Source organism: Jaculus jaculus, chromosome 19 (assembly GCF_020740685.1).
Source record: "Jaculus jaculus isolate mJacJac1 chromosome 19, mJacJac1.mat.Y.cur, whole genome shotgun sequence".
NCBI classification, from domain to species: domain Eukaryota; kingdom Metazoa; phylum Chordata; class Mammalia; order Rodentia; family Dipodidae; genus Jaculus; species Jaculus jaculus.
The window spans coordinates 23,847,607-23,865,615 of NC_059120.1; the positions used below are offsets into that span (position 1 = coordinate 23,847,607).

General features: G+C 42.2%; 1 protein-coding gene across 3 annotated transcripts in view; it reads right to left on the minus strand.

The window, feature by feature from the left end:
- Alg14 (ALG14 UDP-N-acetylglucosaminyltransferase subunit) overlaps positions 1-17,001 on the minus strand; it is a 116,292-nt gene extending 99,291 nt beyond the window's left edge. For all 3 annotated transcript variants that reach the window (XM_045138395.1, XM_004663935.3, XM_045138394.1), the window contains exons 1-2: positions 16,760-17,001; positions 6,776-6,927 (exon numbers count right to left, since the gene is read on the minus strand). In XM_045138395.1, the coding sequence (XP_044994330.1) occupies positions 6,776-6,927; positions 16,760-16,934 (327 nt within the window). In that variant the 5' untranslated portion in view covers positions 16,935-17,001. The remainder of the gene's footprint in view (positions 1-6,775; positions 6,928-16,759) is intronic.
- Between the last annotated feature and the right edge of the window lie 1,008 nt (positions 17,002-18,009).

Below are 18,009 nucleotides of genomic sequence, written 5' to 3' on the forward strand. Positions count from 1 at the left end.
ACTCCAAAGGCATAGTAGGCGTTTTCAACAAAAATCATAGAAGAAAACTTCCCCCAAATTGGGAAAGAGGAGCCAATGCAGGAATCCTTTAGAACACCAACCAGAAAAAAACCTGGCAAGAACCTCTCCTCACCATATTATAATTAAACTACCAAACATACAAACCAAAGAAAAAATACTGAAAGCAGTTAAGAGAGAAAAATCAAGTTACCTACAAAGGCAAGCCCATCAGGATCACAGCAGATTACTTAACACAAATTTTAAAAGCCAGAAGGGCTTGGAGGGATGTATTCAAAGTTCTGAAAGATAACAACTGTCAACCAAGGTTGCTTTATCCTGCAAAGCTATCCATTCAAATAGATGGAGAAATAAGGACATTATACAACAAAAGCAGGCTAAAGGAATATTTGAACAAAAACCAGCTCTACAGAAAATAGTTGAAAGAATCCTCCATACTGAAGAAAAGAAAAGCAGACATATAAAGAACCTGGAAAAATGAAACCATATTCAAATATTAGTTAATACAAGAGAGCAAAAGTAAAACCAGAATAACTACAAAAAATATGGCAAAAATAAATACACACCTTTCAATAATATCTCTTAATATCAATGGCCTCAATGCCCCAACCAAAAGACATAGGTTTGCAGACTGGGTTAAAAAGCAGGATCCTTCAATTTGTTGCCTCCAAGAAACTCACCTTTCTACAAAGGATGGGCACTATCTTAGGTGAAATATCGGAAAATGTTTTTTCAAGCAAATGGTCTAGAAAACAAGCAAGGGTTGCTATCCTAATATTTGACAAGGTAGACTTCAGTGCAACATTAGTTAGGAAAGATATGGAAGGTCACTTTATATTGATTAAGGGCACACTCCAACAGGAGGACATTACAACACTAAACATATATGCACCTAACATGGGGGCTCCCAACTTTATCAAACAAATGCTATAAGAACTAAGGTCACAGATAATACCAAACACAGCTAGCTGTAGTGGGTGACTTCAACACCCCACTCTCGTCAATTGACAGGTCATCCAGGCAAAAAATAGAGAGGCATCTGGATTAAATGAGGTCATAGAAGAAATAGATCTAACAGATATCTACAGGACATTTCATCCAAATGCTGAAGAATACTCATTCTTTTCAGCAGCACATGGAACATTCTCTAAAATAGAGCATATATTAGGACACAAAGCAAATCTTAACAAATACAAGAAAATTGAAGTAATTCCTTGCATTCTATCAGACCACAATGGAATCAAACTACAAATCAATAACAAGAAAAGCTATATTGCATGCACAAAATAATGGAAACTAAATACACTACACTACTAAATGATGAATGGGTCAATGAGGAAATCAAAAACTTCATAGAGTCAAAGGACAATGAGAACACAACATACCAAAATATTTGGGACACAATGAAGTCAGTCCTAAGAGGGAAATTTATAGCTTTAAATGCCTGTATTAAGAAATTAGAGGGCTGGACAGATGGCTTAGTGGTTAAGCACTTGCCTGTGAAGTCTAAGGACCTTGGTTCAAGGCTCAATTCTCCAGGACCCACATTAGCCAGATGCACAAAGGGGCATATGCGTTGGGAGTTCGTTTGCAAAGATCCTGGCATTCCCATTCTCTCTATCTGCCTCTTTCTCTCTCTGTCACTCTCAAATAAATAAATAAAAATAAACAAAACATTTTAAAAAAAAAGAAATTAGGTCTCAAGTAAATGACCTAATGGCTCACCTTAAAGCCTTGGAAAAAGAACAAGGCAAACAGAAAATCAGTAGATGGAAAGAAATAATAAAGATTAGGGCAGAAATTAATGAAATAGAAACCAAAAAAATTCCAAAGAATCAATGAAACAAAGAGTTGGCAAAGGACACTGTGAATAAAGCAAAGAGGCAACCTACAGAATGGGAAAAAATCTTTTCAAGCTAGACATCTGATAGAGGGTTAATATCTAGGATATACAAAGTACTCAAAACATTACGTAATAAGACATCAAATAAGCCAATTAAAAAATGGGCTTGAGCCGGGCATGGTGGCGCATGCCTTTAATCCCAGCACTCGGGAGGCAGAGGTAGGAGGATCATCGAGAGTTTGAGGCCACCCTGAGACTACATAGTGAATTCCAGGTCAGCCTGAGCCAGAGTGAGACCCTACCTCGAAAAAAAAAAAGGGGGGGGGGTTATGGCCCTTCTCTTAATATTTATACCCTTATATTAATGCTACTCTCACTTTGGGTAGAGAATCTTCTCTTTTCAGATGGCAGTGACTTTGGGATGACTCAGAAGGTATCATGGTGCTGGAAAGATATGACTGGAGTACTGAGTAACATCTCGATCACACCTTCCAAGGCTCAGGGTCTAATGCAGAAGAAGTGGAGGAAATAATGTAAGAGCCAAAGGAAGGGTAGGACTCCTTACAACATGCTCCCTCCAGACATAAAATGGCCTGGATATCCATGACCTCATAGTGCCTGACACTACCTACACAAGACCATCATAAGAGGAGGAAAAGATGATGACATCAAAATAAAAGAGAGACTGATTGAGATATGGAGGGGATATGATGGAGAATGGAATTTCAATGGGGAAAGGTGGGGAGGGAGGGTATTACCATGGGATACTCTTTATAATCATGGAAAATATTAATAAAAACTGAGGGGAAAAAAAAGAAAACAATTAAAGAAATACATAAAAATAGAAAAAAAATTTTAAAAATGGGTTATGGAACTAAATAGCATGTTCTCAAAAGAAGAAATACAGGTGGCATATAACCATCTAAAATATGTTCTATATCCCTAGTCATCAGGAAAATGCAGATTAAAACTACATTAAGATTTCATCTCACTCCTGTCAAATTGACTACCATCATGCAAACAAATGACCATAAATGCTGGCGAGGATATGGAAAAAGAAGGACCCTTCTATGCTGTTGGTAGGAATGCCATCTGGTCCAGCCATTATGGAAATCAGTGTGGAGGTTCCTAAGACAGCTAAAAATAGGTCTACCATATGACCCAGCTATAGCACTCCTAGGCATATATCCTAAGGACTCATTACCTTAGAGATACTTGCTCAACCACAATTATTGCTGCTCAATTCACAATAGCTGGGAAATGGAACCAGCCTAGATGTCCCTCAACTGATGAGTGGATAATGAAGATATGGCACATTTGCACAATGGAGTTCTACTCAGCAGTAAAGAAAAATGAAGTTATGGGCTGGAGAGATGGCTTAGCGGTTAAACGCTTGTCTGTGAAGCCTAAGGACCCAGTTCGAAGCTCAATTCCCCAGGACCCATGTTAGCCAGATGCACAAGGGGGGGGGCGCATGCATTTGGAGTTCATTTGCAGTGGCTGGAGGCCCTGGCGTGCCCATTCTCTCTCTCTCTCTGCCCCTTTCTCTCTGTCTGTTGCTCTCAAATAAATAAAAAATAAATAAACAAAAAAATTTTAAAAAAGAAAAATGAAGTTATGAAATTTGCAGGAAAATGGGTGGATCTGGAAAGGATTGTACTAAGTGAGATAACCCAGGCCCAGAAAACCAAGCATCACATGTTCTCTCTCATATGTGGATTCTAGCTACAGATGACTGGACTTCTGTGTGAGTAGGAAGAAAACTCAGTAGCAAAGGCCAGTAAGCTATAAAAGAGATATAAAGGAAAGAGAAAGGAAGGGAGGGGGTTACTTAATAGGATGGTATTGTATATATGTAAGTAAAAGAATAGACTAGCCAGGCATGGTGGCGCACGCCTTTAATCCTAGCATTCGGGAGGCAGAGGTAGGAGGGTCCCCGTGAGTTCGAGGCCACCCTGAGACTCCATAGTGAATCCTAGGTCAGCCTGGGCTATGGTGAAACCCTACCTCGAAAAACTCAAAAAAAAAAAAAGAAGAGGAAGAAGAAGAAGAAGAAGAATAGACTAATGGGGGTGAAAAGGCCCAAGTGAGGTCAGGGGAAGAGATTGAGTAAAGGAAAAGTGGAGGGAGGGCTAATCAAAATCTAAGAGGATATAAATAAACCATCTGGAAACCTACTTTTTTGGACAATAGAACACTCAAGAGCAGTAGATTATTGCTAGAAAATTTTCAGTGCCAGGGATGGGCTATCTTCCAGTGAGTTGTTGGCCAGGGAGGTCCCTGATACCCTCAAAACATTATAGGCAATTGCCGAGGCCCTTGGTTTCCCATCAGGAATAGATGGCAAGACCCTATTGCTAAAGACTCCACATACTTCGGCTGCAAGGCCACTGAGATATCCTGCTAGAACTGAGCTGATAACCTCCTCCATGTAGACCAGCTTACAGAAAGCTGGAATAAGCCATTCTGCATGCAATTCAATGGGAGAGAGAAAAATCACCAGTGAGGATACTCAACAGTGGACACTGCAAGCCTTATATTTGGCCAGCAAGGCCAAATGAGCCAATGGGTGCAATAGTGGCACATCTGTCATGGTTGAAACCAACTGCCTTCTAATTTGACTGGAGGCCTGCTCCATGGGAGGGAATACATCTCTGATACTGACAACTTAAAACAGGGGTAGTCATAAGCCCTAGGGGTTAACATCTTCTGCTGTCTAGCTAAATGTATATACTATGCTTATCAAACTGCCTAGTAAGCACTTCTCTTAATGTTCCTACCCTTATATTAATGCTACTCTCACTTTTGGTAGAGAATCTTCTCTTTTCAGATGGCAGTGACTTTGGCAATGACTCAGAAGGCATCATGGTGCTGGAAGGAAATGACAGGAGTGCTCAGTACTGCAATATCTCTATCACACCTTCCAAGGTTCAGGGTCTATTGCAGAAGAGGTGGCGGAAAGAATGTAAGAGCCAAAGGAAGGGTAGGACCCCTTACATGCTCCCTCCAGACACAAAATGGCCTGGATATCCATGACCTCACAGTGCCTGACACTACCTACACAAAACCATCATAATAGGAAAAGATCATGACATCAAAATAAAAGATTGAGAAAACTGATTGAGAGGGGAGAGGCTATGATGGAGAGTGGAGTTTCAAAGGGGAAAGTGGGAGAGGGAGGGCATTACCATGGGATATTTTTTAAAATCATGGAAGTTGTTAATAAAAAAATTGAAAAGGAAAAAATAAAAATAAATGTGATATGTGTAAGTGTGCACTGGGAGGTGGTAGTAAGGGGAATGGGCAGGAACTCTGTTGGTGGATCTTTACTTCTAAGGAAGAGAACCACCAGGCAGGGACCAACATTAATGTAATGGAATCCCTGGAGCCACTGACGGGAGGACTCAACCCTCATCTTCCATCTAGTCCTCTTGTGTATTATCTGCATTTGCTACCTGGACATTATCTTTATCCACCAGGTGAAAATATGACTGCCAGCACATCCTAAATTGTATCCTTTACAGAGCTTGTTCCTGAAGAGAGACAGACTCCATTCTCAAGGTCTCCAGTGGGAAAGTCTGTGAGAGACTGTGGGACCTGAGTTACATCAGGCATCCACTTGTGAACTTCCAAATGCAAGCCTATGCCTGGACACTTTCCACAGCAAAGACGGAAGGTGACAATCTACACTAAGCACAGCTCTAGTTTCCCTTTGCAATAAAGAAGAGGTTTCACTAAAAAAGAAAACTACTAAATTTGCACTAAAATGTGAAAATGAAGTAAACAACATAGAATAGAGAAATAATGATAAAAACAGACACAAATGTGACTTGAAGAGTAAAAAGAAGCCACACATAAATCAAAGTATCAATAAATGTAATACACTGACAAGGTGCTTTAACAAAGAGAAACATATAAAGAGTATTTGTAGGGCTGGAGAGATAGCTCACTGGTTAAAAGAGCATGCTTGAAAAGCCTAACGGCCTGGGTTTGATTCCCCAGCATCCACATAAAGACAGAGGCACAAAGTAGCACATGCCCCTGGAGTTCGTTTGCAGTAGCAAGAGGCCCTGGTGTGCCCATTCTCAGTCCCTCTTTTCTTCCTTTTAGTAAAAGAGAATGTTTTTATTTATTTATTTATTTATTTATTTATTTATTTATTTATTTATTTGAGAGAGGTAAAGAGGTGGAGAGAGAGAGAGAAAGAATGGGCACACCAGGGCTTCCAGGCACTGCAAATGAACTCCAGATGCCTGTGCCTCCTTGTGCATCTGACTTACATGGGTTCTGGGGAATCAAACTGAAATCCTTTGGCTTTGCAGGCAGGCACCTTAATCACTAAGCTATCTTTCCAGCCCAAAAGAGAATATTTTTAATTTGAAGATTCAATTTAAAGAAATTCCTATTGTTTCATAGTAAAGCACATGTATTTCATCAAAAGTACATGTTGATTGCCTATTGGAAAACCATGAAATTCTTTTCAGAGATAATTAAGCTCAATGTACAACTTGTAACGTTTAGAAATGATCACTTCCAAGCTGGAGACATGGCTCAGCAGATAAATTTCTCACTGGGCAAGTGTGCATGAAAACTTGAGTTTGGATCTTCAGTACCCACTCGGTAGGCTTTGAGGCCTGCCTGCAATCCCAGCATTTGGTAGGCAGAGATAGCAGACCCCAGGGCAAGCTGGCTAGCTAATCTAGCCAAATCAATGAGCTCTGGGTTCAATTAAGACACCCTACCTCAGTAATAAGGTGGAGAGTAATAGAGAAAGACACTTGACAACAACCTCCAGCCTACACACACACACACACACACACACACACACACACACGCACACAAACATGCATAGGGACCCACCCACATGTGCTCTCACACATACATACAAAAAAATGAAATGAAATGATCACTTACCAAGGCGCTAGAGTCTCTATCCACTCGATCATGTTCAAAAGAATTAATTTTATTGGCACTCATTGTGTCCGTGTCAGCAATGATATAATGTCTAGGTGAGTAAGCACTGGACAGGCTCCCAACCAGCCTTAGGATCTCAGTGGTATGCCCACCTGAAACAAACAGAAGGCCCAAGATTAGGGAACATAATAAACTTAATAAAATGGATATATCCATCTTAGCATGTTACACCAATAACATACTTTCAGGGGTGGGGAACCCCTGTAACTGCATAGTTCTCCAAAGACACAAGAACATCTGAGAGCAAGTATCTATGCCCTTGCATAAATACTACTTTTATATTGGAGAAGATAATCAGGGCTGGAAAGATGGCTTAGCAGTTAAGAACCCAGGTTCAATTCCCCAGTACCCACATAAGCCAGACGCTCAAGGTGGTACATGTGTCTGGAGTTCATTTGCAGTGGCTGGAGGCCCTAGTGTACCCATTCTCTTTCTATCTTCCTCTCTCTCTCTCCTTCTCTTTCAAAATAAGTAAATAAAATATTTTTAAATCAGTACTGTGGGGCATTGGCTTGTAGGCACCTCACAGAAACCAAAACCTGCAGGTGACTCCTTTATTTAAAATGGTATAGGGACTTCTGGGTAAGATGGCAGCATACTGGCCATGCCAAAGCAGTCTAGGGAGGGAAATAAGCAGAAAAACAGCAAAAAAAAAAAACAAAAAAAACCTCGTCTACTGACAAGTGATGGTGTATAAGTTATTATCAATCACATCCGAAAAGCAGAAGACACTCAGCTCTTTTAGAAAGGAGCCAGAACCTGGCCAAGGCCCCTGTGGCTCCAATCCATGCACCTGCCAGTCAGTGAAGAGCTGCAGGAACAGAAACTAGGGGAAGGGATTTTCTGCTCACATCAGCCTCCTAGGAAAGTCAAGAAACTTAAAGGGGAAGACAGCAGGGACCAGTGGAGCAGCTGCTGAAGGAGAACACAAATGGGACCAGCTGAGCAGCTCTGGTACAACTCCACGCTTCCTGCACAGCCTGGCATCCCCCAAAACACCAGTGCCATGAACCACCGTAGGACTGATCCATCCCCCCTACAGCCCCCAGCCACAGAGCATCCAGCACAGCTGATCAGAAAACCAGATCCAGTGATTCAAGCAGCATTAACAGTCCGCAGTGCAACAGAGAGGGACCGAGGTGGGCACTCAGCATTGGTGAGACTAGATGCCATCCCCAAAGGTAACAGGGCTTACTAACACAAAGCCACACACATAGGCCTGCACTGGAAGTGCTAATCTCTGTTGCCATGTCAGGGCAAGCTATGTGTTAAATTTGATTGCTATATTCACAGTTGGCTTTACCATTCTCAAATAAACTGTATTTTGGTGTTGACTGTTGTTGCCTTTGATGTTTCCTGATTTATAAAGCCTTTGTTATCTTTGTTTGTTTTAATCCCCACTCTTGCACAGTCTGTGCTGGTTTTGATTGAATGTATGTATTGCTCAGTTGAATTTTAGAATTTGCCAGTAAATTGCTGCACCCAGTCTACTAGAACACTTGAACAGCAAGCAAACACCTAGGGTCACTTCTGCTCTTTCTCTTAGAGTATAAGCGCTACACACCTGACACCTTAACTAAAAAGCATATACTGTGCTCACCAAACTGCCCAATGAGCACTGCTCTTAGTGTTCATACCCATATATCAACGCCACTCTCACTCTTATTACAGAAGCTTCTCTTTTCAGATGGTTGTGACCACAGAGATGACTATAAAGGCACCACAGTACTGAGAAGAAGTGACAGAGGAGTGCTCAACACAAACAACTCTATCACACCTCCCAAGCTCAGGGTCCATGTGGAAGAGGTAGCAGAAAGAATGTAAGAACCAAAGGAAGGGTAGGACTGCTTACAATAGTCTTCCAAACATAAAATGACCTGGATATGCGTAATCTTGGAGTGCCTGGACTACCTACACAAGTCCCTCATACTAGGAGGAAAAGATGATGACATCAAAATAAGAAAGACTGATTGAGAGGGGGAGGGAGTATGATGGAGAGTGGACTTGTGAAAGGGAAAGTGAAGGGGTAAGGGAATTACCATGGTTTATTGTCTATAACTATGGAAGTTGTCAATAAAAAATAATAAGGTTTAAAAAATGGTATAGTTGGGCTGAAGAAATGGTTCAGCAGTTAAGCCTGCAAAGCCTAATGACCCAAGTTTGATTTCCCAGTACCCACATAAAGACAGATGCACAAAGTGGCACATGTGTCTAGAGTTCATTTGTAGCCACTAGAGGGCCTGGTGCCCCCATTCATTCTTCCTCTCTCTCTCTCTTTCTCCCCAAGGGTAGAGAACACCTTTAATCCCAGCACTTGGAAGGCCGACATAAGATGATCATTGTGAATTCAAAGCCAGCCTGAGACTACATGGTGAATTCCAGCTCATCCTGTGCTACAGCAAGCCCCTACCTCAAAAAAAAAAAAAAAAAAGAGATAGTTTTACATATAACCTATACACTTCCTTCTATATATGTTAAGTCATCCCTAGGTTACCTATAATACCCAATGTAAATGCTAGTTTAAAAATTAATGTGCTAAAAATAATTATACTGTATTGTTTAGGGAACAATGAAAAGTGTACATGTTTATTAGAGAGAGAATTTCTTTTAGTACTTTAGATCCAAAGATCAGAATCTATGGCTTATGGAGACAGACCCAACCATGTGTTTTCTTCATGCAAACTACCATCACCACCACCACCACAAATGGAAGAACATCCACCAGAATTCATTTAAGTAAAATAATCAATTACTTATAAAGAAGCCAAGTTATGTCTATTTTAGTTTAGTTTTATTTCACAAGTTCTGTGATTCAACCACATTGATGTCTACTACATTCCCTGCACTTTTTTTTTTTTTTTTTTTTTTTTTTTTTTTTTAGGTAGGGTGTCACTCTAGCTCAGGCTGACCTGGAATTTACTCTGTAGTCTCAGGGTGGCCTTGAACTCACAACAATCCTCCTACCTCTGCCTCCTGAGTGCTAGGATTAAAGGTGTGCGCCACCATGCCTAGCTGTTTTTTTTTTTTTTTTTTTTTTTTTTTGGTTTTTGAGACAGGGTCTCATTCTAGCCCAGACTGACCTGGAATTCACTATGTAGTCTCAGGGTGGCTTCAAACTCATGATGATCCTCCTACCTCATAAACAGCTCAACCCCCTTGCTTTTGGTGATACTATTCCCCCTACCTAGAAATGGTACCCCAATTCTCAACTTCTTTACTGTTCTAAGAATGAAATTTTAATAATATACAAACACATAAAAAGATAACCAGGGGCTGGAGAGATGACTCAGCAGTTAAGGACTTGTCTAGAAAGCCCAGCAACCCGGGTTTGATTCCCCAGTACCCACATAAAGCCAAATGCCCAAGGAGGTGCATTTGTAGTGGCTAGAGGATCTGGCATGCCCATATTCATTTTCTTTCTTTCTTTGTTTCTTTTTCTCTGCTTACAAATAAATAAATAACATACTTTTAAAAAATTTTTAAGAAATGAGTTTTCTTTAAACACACCTTTTTTTTTCTTTTTTGGTTTTTCAAGATAGGGTCTCAGGCTGACCTGGAATTCACTATGTAGTCTCAGGGTGGCCTCAGACTCGTGGCAATCCTCCTACCTGTGCCTCCAAAGTGCTGGAATTAAAGGTGTGCCACCACACCCAGATTTAACACATGTTTTTTGTGTTTTTTTTTTAATTTTTTATTATTTATTTGAGAGCGACAGACACAGAGAGAAAGACAGATAGAGGGAGAGAGAGAGAGAATGGGCGCGCCAGGGCCTCCAGCCTCTGCAAACGAACTCCAGACACGTGCGCCCCCTTATGCATCTGGCTAACGTGGGACCTGAGGAACCGAGCCTTGAACCGTGGTCCTTAGGCTTCACAGGCAAGCGCTTAACCACTAGGCCATCTCTCCAGCCCATTAACACATGTTTTTTATAGTAGAAAGGAAGAACTTTTTTCCCAGATCCTGGAAGAAATTATATATAGAAAGAAATGTGGCTTAGATTTAGTGTGTGAATTTCAGGAACTAGAGTCACACATTAACATTATAACTTGTCACCCATCTTCTTAAGTGCATATAATTTACACATCTAGTTTATACTTATTTTTATTTTTAGCCTTGAAAAAGGGTTGTGGTTGGCAAAGTAGGCACTTGTTTCCACAGCTGGAACAATTAAGGATGAACACACTACCCACAGTAACATAGGAACTTCTTTTAATCCTTTAAGGAACCTTCATTGAATACATTTGTTGAAAATTTACCCAGGTTACTGAATAAAGTTGATAACATGAGGGACTTTTTTTTTTACTAAGAATTCATCTTGACTCTTTCATTAGGATATATCTGGGGGTGCTAGGGAAATGGCTCAGCAATTAAAGGCACTTGCTTGCACAGCATGCTGGCCTAGGTTTGACTCCCAGGTACCCATGTAAAGCCATATGCAAAAAGTGGTGCATATATCTGGAGATCATTTGCAGTGGCAAGAGGTCCTTACTAACCCATACAGTCTCTCTCTCTCTGTCTCCCTTTCTCTCTCACTCTCTCAAATAAATATTTTAAAAACATATATTTTGGGGGAATAAGCTCTTTAGTTAGACCTTAAAACCCACCCAGCATCCAATCATTTCTTACAACCTATCTTACAACCACTAGGCTCCAGGACAGTATTACTTCTCACATGGACAATAAGTACAGCTTCTTCGATTCCTTCCCCTGCCCCTCCCCTTTTTTTTGAGGTAGGGTCTCACTCTAGCCCAAGATGACAATGTAGTCAAAATGTAGTAATTCACAATGTAATCTCAGGGTGACCTCAAACTCATGATCCTCCTTCCTCTGCCTCCCAAGTGCTCGGATTAAAGATGTGTGCCACTGTGTCCGGCCCCTTCTCCCTCCCCTGTAACTTCTCCTGAAGGCTGTTTTCAACACAGCATCCAGTGCTACCCTATTAAAATTCTCAACACTGGTTCACAAGTTCAAACTCAAAGCAAAATTCAAAGCAACTGGCTTAACTGAGAGGCCCTACAAAATTACTAAACAAGTTACATACTTCCAGTATAAAATTTCACAAAATAAGCATGTTCTGGGAACACAGAAAGGAAAGACTGGGCCAAAGCAAGAACAAAGCTCAGCAGGACAAACACCAAACCCTTCAAAGCCATGCCCATCATGTGGCGCTCAGAACAGAGTTATCTGGGCTCCAAAGGGCTTGGACAGCCCACACCCCAAGCACTGCCGTCCACAGCACACACAGCCTCTCCCTTGGGCTTTCCTTGATAGATGTCTTGTGACACTGGCATCTCCAACATGATGGGGTCTGTATGCAACTTAGTCTTCACCTTCACAGCTTCATGCAGTGACCTCTCAGGGCCCCTTGCAGGGACTCCGACCTTCATATTTCCCCTGGCCTCAGTGGTTCCCTGAAACCATGGTGAAAGACTCCAAGACTCCCTCAATCATGCATCTTTCATACCTGTAAGACTAGTACTGTGTGGACAATGCTGTCAAGTTCTGCTGTCAACTTGAGATATAGCTTGGCTTCCTTGGACCACAGTAGCATCTGCCTCCTTGTGCTTTCAAAGCACCGAGGTAACACTTCTCTCAGGAGATGTTTTAGCCATGGAACCCCTTAAGTGGTATTCTCAGTTTGGGCTCTCTCCTTTCCAATATACATAGATTTTCATAAGATGAAGTCTTTGATGGGTGGCATCTGGTCCTCAGCGCATCTTTCTCAATGTCCCAGTGCACAGCACTAGGTTTCTCCTTAGTGGTGCTGATTCTGTTAACCACTGCAGCTGCTTTTGAATCTGCTCTGTCTGCATGTTTAAACATGTCTGGATAAGAGCAGTGAGTAGTACCTATAATATAGCTTGAATGCTATCATGTCTTGAAATTTCCTCCAAAAGACACATCAGTCCATTCCTCTGGAATCTTGCCTCACCCAAGTTCTCAGGACATGGGCAGAGTGCAACCAGATTCTTTGCCAGAATATCACATGAGTGGTCTTGAGCTCTGTTCCTGATATAATCATTGTTCCCACCTGAAATTTCATGAGCTATGCCTCTACTGTCCACATTTCTCTTAGCATTCTGTTCTTCCAAATTCCCATCAGAATGACCCAATAAGCTCTGAAAATGGCATTCTAGGGCTTTTATAGCCCAAAGTTCAAAACTTCTCCATATTCCTCCTACAAACAAGTTCTACAGACCTATGAACAATATGGTCAGCTTTATCAAAGTAGTGACCCCACTTCTTGGTACCAAATCTCTACTTTTACTTTTCTCATTGCTCACAAGAAGCAGTGTAAAGGAGAAAGGGTTTATTTCAGTTCTTGTGGGAAACCTGGCAGCAAAATCTTAAGGCAGCTGGTCACATTGCATCTGCAGTCAGGAAGGAGAGAAAGATGAATGATGGCACTCAACTCAATTTCTCCTTTTTATTCAGTCTAAGACTCCAGCCCATTTGATGGTACTACCCAGAACTAGGATGTGTCTTCCCACCTAAATTACCTAATCTAGAAATTCCCTCACAGACATGTCCAGAGACTTGTTTCCTAGGTAATTTCACAGCCAATCAAATTGACAATTGAAGCCAGGTGTGGTGGTATACATCCCAGCACTTGGGAGGTAGGAGTACTACTATGAGTTCAAGGTCAGCCTGAGACTACAGTGTGTTTCAGGTCAGCCTGGGCTAGAGTGAGAGACCCTACCTTGAAAAACCAAAATAGGGCTGGCGAGATGGCTTACTAGTTAAGGTGCTGGCCTGCAGAGCCAAAGGTCCCAGGCTTGATTCCCCAGGACTCACATAAGCCAGATGCACAGGGTGGCACATGTGTCTGGAATTTGTTTGCAATGTGGCTGGAGGTTCTGATGTGCCCATTCTACCTTGCTTTTTCTCTCTCTCTCATAAAAAAAAAAAAAATTTAAAAATTGACAATTGAGATTAACTAACAGGTACCACAAAATATTACTGACCACTTACATTCAGAAATCAACTATCACAATTACTTTTTCCTGTAATAAACAGTATATTTTTCTTAGGTAAATTTCAGATTCAATATCTAACTCACTAGTCTAACAATATAAAAAAGTACAACTTGGGCTGGAGAGATGGCTTAGCAGTTAAGTGCTTGCCTGTGAAGCCAAAGGACCCCGGTTCAAGGCTCGATTCCCCAGGACCCACGTTAGCCAGATGCACAAGTGGGCGCACGCATCTGGAGTTCGTTTGCAGTGGCTGGAAGCCCTGGTGCACCCATTCTCCCCCCTCCCCCCCTCTCTTTCTCTCTCTCTCTATGCCTCTTTCTCTTTCTGTCACTCTCAAGTAAATAAATAAAAATAAAACAAAAAAAAAAAGTACTACTTTGAAGGCACTGGAGAGAGAGGTAGGAGGATCACCAAGAGTATGAGGCCACCCTGAGACTACATAGTTAATTCCAGGTCAGCCTGGACCAGAGTGAGCCCCTACCTTGAAAAACAAACAAAAAACAAAACAAAACCAATAAAACCTTGCCCTATGGTTCTATCCTTCTGGTGGGGTATGGATGAGGGAATATATAAAAGGAAACATAAATAAATAGGCTGGGTGTGGGGGTGTGGTGGTATACATCTTTAATCCCAGCACTCAGGAGACAGAGGTAGGAGGATCATCATGAGTTTGAGGCTATCCTGAGACTTCATTGTAAATTCCAGGTCTGCCTGGGCTACAGTGAGACCTTACCTCAAAAGACCAAGAAAATAATAAATAAATAAATATACTCCATAGTAAATTATATGCATCTGGGAAGAAAGGTTGGTATTTAAAGGAATTTTCAAAGAGACCAGAGTGATGAGAGCAGACTGACTAAGGGAAAAAAGCAGGAGATGAGGTCTGAAGGTAACAGTTGTGATGGTGGGAGGTGAGATCATATTATAAGAAGTCTTTTATCTATCTGTCATCTATTTATCTATCATCTATTAATCATCTATCTCTCCCTCCCTCCTTTTTTGGTCTTTGAAACAAGGTCTCTATGTGGCTCAAGGTCATCTTGAACTTGTAAGCCTTCAGCCTGAGCCTTCTGATTTAGTAATTTACAAGCTCGCCCAATCATACCAGGTTTGCTCTACATGTTTAAAAAAAATGGCATGTATGTAGGATATATAGTATACTGTGTGTGTATGGTCCATGTGGTATGTGTGGTGTATGCACGAATGTGTAGATAGATGTTCATGCCCCATGGGCCCACATGCAGAAGGAAGAGGAGAAGGACAGGTGTGCCACTGTATCACTCTCCCTCTTGTTTTCTTCCGATGGAGTCTCTCAAGAATCCAGGCATGCTTTTTTGTTTTGGTCAGACTAATTAATCAGCAGGAAGCACTGTACCCACTGGTATCTCTACAGCCCAGATTTGTATGTCTGACAGCTCCTGACCTCAACTGAATGAGCTGAATGAGGGAGGGCTCTCCTTCTAAATAAATTTTCAATCTGTTTTAAATTTTATTTATTTTTTTTGAGGGGGAGAGAGAATAAACATGTCAAAGCCTCTTGTTGCTGGTCAATCTCCTAGCATTTATAAATGTTTCTCTCAATCTCTCTGTCTGTGTGTATGTAATCACTCACCACATAAAGATGTTTTGATTGCTGATAGTATATATGACATGATCACATGGAATTAAAAAGGAACTGAACAATTTTTATTGCCTAGTGACAACACAGCCATCATAATATAGTAGCCCAAGATAACACTCACATTTGTTGTGATGCAGATATAAACAAACCTACTGCACTACCATACAAAAGTACTGTACATATAATTATGTGAAGGTATAAAACGTGATAATGATAATATACACAAGGTAACTGATTTACATACTTACTTTTTACTATTATTTTAGAGTGTTCTCCTATTTACAAAAGTGAACTATAAAACAGTATGTCCTGTTGCAGCGGCAGCAGCCTCATACATCCGGTTTACTGTGTTTCTTGATTGCGTCATTTTCTGCTGTACTTGATTTAATTATGTTTTGTTTTAAGTGTCATGGTCCCAGAAATAAGATTAATATACATATAATCTCAGACAGTCTTGGTGTGTGAAATTAGATGCCATTTTAGATTGTGTAAGTATACTCTGATGTTTAAACAGACATATTTTTGAAAAGGTAAGCCCTGTATGAGTATGTAATTGTCAAAACTGTATATTGAGGGCTGGGAAGATGGCTCAGCAGTTAAGGCACTTGCCTGCAAAGCCTAATGACAGGGTTCAAATCCTAGTGCCCACTTAAGCCAGATGCAGGAGGTAGCACCTATGTCTGGAGTTTGTTTGCAGTGGCTAGAGGCCCTGGCATGCCCATTCTCATTCATTGATTCACTTATTCATATTCTCTCTCCCTGCATGCAAATAAATAAATAAAAGAAAATGTATATTGCAAATTATAAGTTCCTGAGGAGCTGGTGGATTTATATTGTTTACCTAGTAATAAACACTCTGTTACTCATGTCGGTTACCTTGTTCTAATGACTGCCCATAATGTTTTGGTACTCGTGGACTTAGCACATTTATAAACCCAACAAGGCGTCCTTATTTATCACCCTGTATTCGCGTTTCCTGAACGAAACACAAAATGTCTAGATTAATAATAACAGCAGCCAAACAGGGCAAATGCATATTAGTATCAAAAGACTTCAGCGTTCCGTCGCCACTAATTATTTTCTAGAAAGCCATATACCACAGAGAGGCTTAATTACAGATTCGTGTAAATTATTTAACTCGTCTTGAAGAGAAGCCAACGGGGCCACGGGAGCCAACCAGCATATTTCCCTGGCTGGGCTGACCGGTTCCGGTAAAACACGAGAAACTACAAATCCCAGCATGCCGCGCTCCAAAAAGCGCTAGAACGACCATAGAGTTTCGCGGAAGATTCTGGGGCTTGTAGTGACAGTCACCGCTCTGGAACTCACCTGACCCAGCCACTATCAAGAGACTGAGAGACTCCCGGGGCTTAACGTCGTGCGACCGAAGCACGATGCATAGTCGCAGGATTAGGACAAGCGTCACCGCTCCCATCGTGGCAGCAAGAATAACAAAGCAAACCCAAGCGTAGGGATGGCGCAGGCCTACTACTCTTGCGGTCATAGTTCACCAGTGCCCTCGCTGGGGAGGCTCGTCGCAGAGCGACGCAGAGACGACGCGCCGGCGCCTCCCGGAGGGAGGGGCGGGGCTCGCCGGGAGGGGCGGGGCTCGCCGGGAGGGGCGGGCTCGCCGGGAGGGGCGGGGCTCGCCGGGAGGGGCGGGGCTCGCCGGGAGGGGCGGGGCTCGCCGGGAGGGGCGGGCTCGCCGGGAGGGGCGGGGCTCGCCGGGAGGGGCGGAGCCAGCGCCCGCGGGGTCAGCAGGGCTCTGGTTTCTCTCTGTGTCACTGGCCTTGAGCTTGCGTAGAGCTGGGAGGAAGTCCTGGCGAAGTTGGAGTTCTGACGGTGACTGGGAAGTCAGGCCATGCGCAAACTGGAAATGCCCGGAAGTTCCCACGTCGTGGAGCGCCCCAGCTCCGCCAGCTGTGGCATCAGGTTAAGGGCTCTCTCCTCCATCCCCCCCACTTCCTGGAAGGGGAAGATTCTGTTCCACATGAAAACGGAAACTGTGCCTGTCAGAGGCACCCTAGCGGGGAGACATTCAAACCCTCTTTCCCAAGGCTCTTGCTTTCAACTTTTTTATTTATTTATTTTGGTTTTTCTCTCTCTAGCTCAGGCTGATCTGAAATTCAAAATGTAGTCTCAGGGTGGCCTTGAACTCACAACAGTCTTCCTACCTCTGCCTCCCAAATGCTGGGATTAAAGGCGTGCGCCACCACGCCTGGCTGCTTTCAACTTTTCTAGGCAGTTTCCAAGCAGAGTATCTGAAAGGGATCGCCCCATGTTAAGCCATGTTCCTGAGGGTGGAAGCTCCGTGGTTCCGGGTAGCAAGAGAGAAAAGGCATAATCCTGAAATGAAGAGTCACTTCAATCTACTACAATACCTTTCTTTGGTTACTTCCAATCCCAGGTTTGCTTATTTATATGTCTACTTAATCCACATTACAGCGTCATAAAATTACTAGGGTTAGATAAACCCCTTCACTCAAATACGATTTTCCTTCAGACCTGCATAGGTCTGTGGGTTACACACGACAATATACAGATGAGTAGACAGCTCCATAAAAGTGCAACAACTTTCC